At 38.3% G+C, this 7,166-nt stretch overlaps 2 protein-coding genes across 2 annotated transcripts; both read left to right on the forward strand.

Moving 5' to 3' along the window:
- Positions 1-6: 6 nt before the first annotated feature.
- Positions 7-2,144, forward strand: LOC111616866 (protein prickle-like; the record flags this gene model as incomplete). Its single annotated transcript, XM_023358218.1, has 3 exons — positions 7-132; positions 201-537; positions 769-2,144. Coding segments are annotated over 3 exons (1,371 nt in total), but the record flags the coding sequence as incomplete, so codon positions are not given.
- A 108-nt stretch (positions 2,145-2,252) lies between these two features.
- Positions 2,253-3,857, forward strand: LOC111616867 (protein prickle-like). Its single transcript, XM_023358219.1, has 3 exons — positions 2,253-2,568; positions 2,637-2,973; positions 3,205-3,857. Exons 1-3 carry the CDS (start codon positions 2,329-2,331, stop codon positions 3,855-3,857), a joined length of 1,230 nt encoding a protein of 409 aa, XP_023213987.1. The 5' UTR covers positions 2,253-2,328.
- Positions 3,858-7,166: the final 3,309 nt, after the last annotated feature.

A 7,166-nucleotide genomic window follows, 5' to 3' on the forward strand; every position in this document is an offset into this window, starting at 1 on the left:
CCGGCATGCTTCGTTTGTTGCGTGTGTGGAGAGTTACTCGTCGATCTCATATATTTCTACAAAAATGGAAAATTGTATTGCGGCCGACACCACGCCGAAAGTCTAAAACCCAGATGTGCAGCGTGCGACGAGGTATTTATTAAAATTTTGGCGGAATATTGCATATGTGTTCACATTCTTAATCGGACTTTTTGTTGCAGATCATTTTTGCCGACGAATGCACCGAAGCGGAAGGAAGAGCGTGGCACATGAAGCACTTCTGTTGTTTCGAGTGCGATCGACAGTTAGGGGGACAGAGATACATTATGAAAGAAGGTCGTCCCTACTGTCTGCATTGCTTCGATGCCATGTTCGCCGAATATTGTGACACGTGCGGAGAACCGATCGGTGTCGATCAGGGACAGATGACCCACGAAGGACAACACTGGCACGCGACCGAATCCTGTTTTCGATGTCATTCGTGTCACGTGTCTCTATTAGGATGTCCCTTCCTGCCTCGACGAGGTCTCATCTATTGTTCTCTACAGTGTAGTAAAGGTACGGCCATCTAGTGGTAGAAAATGTTTCCTTTTCCCGTTTTGCAGATTTTAAATTAAAATTTTTCTTTTTCTAATTAAATCGTTAAAATTATTTTAACAATATTTTTACAAAAAAAATTAATTTTTAAAATTATTTTTGAATTAAATGGATATAACACAAATGAAGAGTGTTTTTGTGATTTTAGAATTTGTAAATACACGAGTTAAATTGGATATTAAATCTTTTCAGGAGAACAGAAGAATGCGTGTAAACAAAATTCGGCCATTCAGACGACAGAAACGCCGAGTCCCCTATCGAGTCACAGAACTACTCCTTCTCTCCCTCATCCCGACTGTATATCGGATAGATCGCGCGATTCTACAGCAGGAGAAACGACCGTCTTGATGTCTGGACGTAGTCGTGATCCAATCGCATTTTCTGATCTAACTCTAGATACTCTGATTGCCAATTCTCAAGTATTCGTGGAAGTTGTGCAAGAGATACAACATCGTCAACAGAAACTCCAACATCGAATGTCCGGTGCCCACTTTTCCATGCCAGATCTGACTCGTGACGCTTCGACCAACGGCACCCCACCACCCACGCCGCCCTCGTCACGTGGTGGAAGCGAATTATTACCACCTACTTCATCCGAGGCGTACAGACATCCGAACGCAAACGGTGCTAGATCGCGCCATACCAGTTGCAGAGCAGAACATAGCGATACCACTTCGAGTACGCCGAGCGATGGTACCCTTCCGCTAGATTCTAGCCCGAATAACTGTGTACAGAAGAACCAAAGTATCCAACAGGGGTTACCACGATCTCGTAGTTACGGCGGACAACCGACCATACCCGAAAACGAGATAACATCGGAAAGAGACTCGGCACTAGAAAATGCCGTTGTAGATAAGTTCTTGAAGAATCAAGGAAGTAGACTAGTTGATGAAGATCGATGTAGCACGTGTTCTAGCTCAAGTTCAGACGATTATCCTTACCAGCTTCCACCACGAAGAGCTTACGGAGGGGTGAGAATATCATATGTCAGCAACGACGCTCTAGCAGTAGCGAAACAGAGAACCCGAACGATGCCAGCATGTTTGGGAACAGGAAGACATCGCAAGAAACACCACAACAAAAATTGCATCATCTCTTAAACTATGCAATATAAAACAAAATCTTGCAAAAAAGTCATCGAATCGATTGCCAATCATTTTATTATTTCAGATAACGTCTTCCCATCGTCATCGTCATCATCGTCATCAATCAAAGTCTTTAATTTTTGTTAGAATTTTTGATTCCATCAATCAAAAACATGAGCTTAAATGGTTTGTAAGAAAGAGCAGTATAGGCCTATATACAAATATAATTTTTTGAAACGGTATGCACAGAAAGAAATCTTTATATTGATCTTATACAAAATGAAAAATAAATATTTGTTCCTATTTTAGTCAAAATTCCTTGGAATTTTGATGAAATTCAGCAGGAAGTTTGCTGCAAAATTTATTGTTACCAATGAATTTCAAAAAAGAAATGTCCATTACTCTATGCATCCATAGTTTTTCAATTGAAACTAATTTATTAAATGACATAGTTTCTTATGAATTTCTTACGAGGTGTAAAATTTTAAATATTTTATATAGTTCCAATGACCCCAAGAGACAATCAATGTTTAGTGCCATTAGGGTACTGTTGACCCCACCATCCTTTAACGTCGACAACAGAGCCGTTATCCGTTGGAGTGGTTGGAGGGTACTCGTTGTCGGTGATCGGTGACTCCCCTCTTGTATAATTCGATAGGAGATTCCGATGCTACAAATAACACTAACTTGGTTATTGTTTCAGTGTAGGGAGAGTTGCGCACCCGGTGACATTGGAGTGTTCGCCTCTAGATCGGGACCGAATACTTTTTGGCACCCGGCATGCTTCGTTTGTTGCGTGTGTGGAGAGTTACTCGTCGATCTCATATATTTCTACAAAAATGGAAAATTGTATTGCGGCCGACACCACGCCGAAAGTCTAAAACCCAGATGTGCAGCGTGCGACGAGGTATTTATTAAAATTTTGGCGGAATATTGCATATGTGTTCACATTCTTAATCGGACTTTTTGTTGCAGATCATTTTTGCCGACGAATGCACCGAAGCGGAAGGAAGAGCGTGGCACATGAAGCACTTCTGTTGTTTCGAGTGCGATCGACAGTTAGGGGGACAGAGATACATTATGAAAGAAGGTCGTCCCTACTGTCTGCATTGCTTCGATGCCATGTTCGCCGAATATTGTGACACGTGCGGAGAACCGATCGGTGTCGATCAGGGACAGATGACCCACGAAGGACAACACTGGCACGCGACCGAATCCTGTTTTCGATGTCATTCGTGTCACGTGTCTCTATTAGGATGTCCCTTCCTGCCTCGACGAGGTCTCATCTATTGTTCTCTACAGTGTAGTAAAGGTACGGCCATCTAGTGGTAGAAAATGTTTCCTTTTCCCGTTTTGCAGATTTTAAATTAAAATTTTTCTTTTTCTAATTAAATCGTTAAAATTATTTTAACAATATTTTTACAAAAAAAATTAATTTTTAAAATTATTTTTGAATTAAATGGATATAACACAAATGAAGAGTGTTTTTGTGATTTTAGAATTTGTAAATACACGAGTTAAATTGGATATTAAATCTTTTCAGGAGAACAGAAGAATGCGTGTAAACAAAATTCGGCCATTCAGACGACAGAAACGCCGAGTCCCCTATCGAGTCACAGAACTACTCCTTCTCTCCCTCATCCCGACTGTATATCGGATAGATCGCGCGATTCTACAGCAGGAGAAACGACCGTCTTGATGTCTGGACGTAGTCGTGATCCAATCGCATTTTCTGATCTAACTCTAGATACTCTGATTGCCAATTCTCAAGTATTCGTGGAAGTTGTGCAAGAGATACAACATCGTCAACAGAAACTCCAACATCGAATGTCCGGTGCCCACTTTTCCATGCCAGATCTGACTCGTGACGCTTCGACCAACGGCACCCCACCACCCACGCCGCCCTCGTCACGTGGTGGAAGCGAATTATTACCACCTACTTCATCCGAGGCGTACAGACATCCGAACGCAAACGGTGCTAGATCGCGCCATACCAGTTGCAGAGCAGAACATAGCGATACCACTTCGAGTACGCCGAGCGATGGTACCCTTCCGCTAGATTCTAGCCCGAATAACTGTGTACAGAAGAACCAAAGTATCCAACAGGGGTTACCACGATCTCGTAGTTACGGCGGACAACCGACCATACCCGANAGCAAGTTCTTGGACAGTGAAATATTTAGCTGCTTACAATAGTCTAATAAACTGTCGGGCAACTTAAATAAGGAAATACGAAAAAAAATGAAAAATTCTATTAAAAGTATTAATACCAACGGTTTTCATTTGTTTGGTTATACAGTATTTTCTGAAACATTGTTTGCTTACTGTTTTATCGCAATGTTTCTTTAGTTTTCGATTATAGAGGCTTTCATTTTCTTTAACAGTCTTTTCTCTACAACGAAGTTTCCGATTTGTTGCGAGATTAATTGTCTATTTGCAGTATGCGCGTCTCGTTGGATGTTTCCGTTCTCCGAACATTGTTATTCTATTGGTTGCTGATTACGATACTCTTCAGCACGGCAAAAATAGATTTTGTGGCAATACTTTCCGGCGCACAAATTTGCTGGCCGAAAATACTCGTTGGTGTGGCAACGTACTTATAGCACGAACAAGCCTTAAGGCGTCAACCTACCGTTCTGGGGCTCCAAGATCGAATCTGGACGAGCAAACCTAAAAATTTTCCTTGGGCAGAACATTCCGGATACTTTGGACCTCGTTCCCGACTCCGGTCTCTGTGGTGCCTGCCGAACCCACGATATGACAGAGAACCAAAAACTCCATTTCTTCCCATTATCTTCCTGACGGCCGGATGCCCGAATTGTTAAAATACCTGCCTTTTTCTCTGGGAGAAACAGGTTGGAATTTTTCACGAATGGATCGAACTGGATATATCGGGCCCCGTGCCTTATTATATTGAAAAAGTGAAATTCATTTCACGAGAAAGAGGAATTCAATAAAAATGTAACGTTTTCTTAATTTAGATATAAACAGTGGACACTATGAAGATTCAAAATGTCTTTCGTCACAAAAATAATTTGCAAAGTTTTTATCGCTATCATAAATTTTATAATTTTATTAGATCTTTAATCTTTATTTTACTAAAAATAAAGGCAAAAACAAATACGATAGCGTAACAAGATTCGAGAAGCGGCCATTTACGGAAAACAATAGTTCGATTATTCTTCTTGGCCCGGTTCAGAAAGGCTTGATGTTTACCTTATGTATTTCAATCTTTGCAAGTGTTTTATATAATTCATATTGTTTCCTATTGCCTTTTAAGACTAGATTTTCGCTGGATAAGAATCGATTCTTCTCCTTGCCGTTCTTAAGGATTTGGGTTCAATTTTTCGGTAGTGGTAGCCACAGGAATTTCTGTGATATACGTGAAATCCGTGCTGTTTCAGTCTTTCACTAACACACTACCCTGACCGAATACGTTATAAACGTGAAATAAAAAACTCACCATTCCGCCTTTAAGACCGAAAAACGTGTAATTAAACGAGTCTTTCACGCCATCTTGACGTAAAATTTCGTCATCCATCATATCTATCAAAACCCGCAAGATTGAATTTACAATAAAAAATTATTATTAAAGAAATAGTGCCAACACACCCTATTTTAACTGGGACGAGACGGGAGGTAATCGTAGTTTGTTCGATGACACATTTTTGTTGTATCCTAAATGGTGACTGTGTACACCTCGTTATTAATTCCAGTTATTATTATTATTTATCAACTTTAATAACTGTTATTCGTTGACTAAAAAATGACGTGTTGGCCACGCAACTTTCTTCTATTTCGGCTTATTGTTCGCGTGACGCGGTATCATCTTTTCATACGAAGAAAATGATGCGGTTGTTTTTCTAACGTTCGAAATTAACGCATTTTTTTGGGGGGGGTCGTTTTGAAAACAAAAAGTGTAATCTTCATGTGAATTTTTAAGGCCGAACAAGCAATCGCTTCCTCCTCAAAAACTTTTAAAGAATTCATGAGAGCGTGGTGCAGGCATTTAAACCGCTAATTTTATATTAAAAAAATGATATGAGTTTTGTTACCAAACATCTTTTTAAAACTACAAAAAAGCATTTTAAATATGGCGTAAGAATCAACGAGATGCAAAATTAGTATTTTACAAAAATAAATAGAAAATTGAAGCGACTTATCACGATACTTTTTATGATAACGACATTTTGATTCAAAAATTCTTTTCCCACAGGGAGAATGGGTAATAAAAAAAAAAAAAAGCTTGCATAAGAAAAAGTGCATGCAGCCCGTCGAAAGCCTACGTTCATTCGCGGCTTGCACCCAGAAAACTTTGTCCATCACTGATATAGAGCAGTGATCTCCAAACTTTCTTGATCGCGTACCCCTAAGACAAAACTAATTATAAGTTATACCCCTATAATATAATAAAATTTGCTAAATTTCCACTATAAATACATAATTCTTGCTAAATTTCCCGTTACCCTCAATATGAATTTTTTCCATGTATGATCGCAATGATCGTGAGCCTACTTCTTCTGGAAGATCAAACCGACCGCGGACAGGACACACAGTATTTTGAAGGAAACTTGACGTACCCCCGAGCATCACTGCGTACCCCACTTTGGAGACCACTGATCTAGAGGATTCAATATTAAATAAACTTGTTACTAAGAATCGAGCCCTCGACCGCCTTTGGCCATCCCACTCGTCTTTCTGTAACACACACCACACATTTTTTTATTATATACTTATTTTCGGTTACTTAATTTACTTATATTTAAAAGATTTATATAAAAAATAATTCACATTAAGATAAAAGAAAATGCATTTTGAAACAACGGGAGTAAATTACTTTTCAAAAATATTCAAGTAGGCTTAAAATATTTCGTTCGCGCATCGTTTAGTAGTTCAAATTAAAGTTTGAAGTCATAAAAGAAAAACTAATATACTGTATTAATTAATTTTTTGAGATTTCGGTATCCTATCGGAGTCGTCCTTCCAGGAAATAAACATTTAGGTTATTTTTTCTAATTATATTCAGATATCAATACAAAAATGGGAACCAAAATATTTTCATGGACTTTCGTGTGTATGAAACATAAATTAAGATGACTGTTCGAACCTAGTCCTTAAAAACATGTAATCTTGTGTTTTTTGTCTATACAACAGAATGTAAATAAGACTATAAATATGACACTGTCAATTGTACAATTTAAAAAAGAACTGCAAATATGAATGACTATAATGTCTAAGGAGTTATTAAAAAATCACAATAATTTAAAGCAAGTTATACTTTAAATTATTGTTTTTTTATTTGTTTCTGTTCATATCCTTATTTTCTTTGTGGCATTATTTAATATAGATTCAAATTCAGTGCAACCTTCGACATATATAAAAATCTAAACTCTTGAAAATTTGGACATGTTAACACCTTAAAAATCGATCATTTTAATATTGAATAAAAAGATTGTTGTAAAACTTTTGTACTGAGAAAGAGGAATTCAATAAAAATGTAACGTT

This window comes from Centruroides sculpturatus, unplaced genomic scaffold, assembly GCF_000671375.1.
Source record: "Centruroides sculpturatus isolate CEXI.00-Female unplaced genomic scaffold, Cexi_2.0 scaffold4224, whole genome shotgun sequence".
Classification (NCBI taxonomy): domain Eukaryota; kingdom Metazoa; phylum Arthropoda; class Arachnida; order Scorpiones; family Buthidae; genus Centruroides; species Centruroides sculpturatus.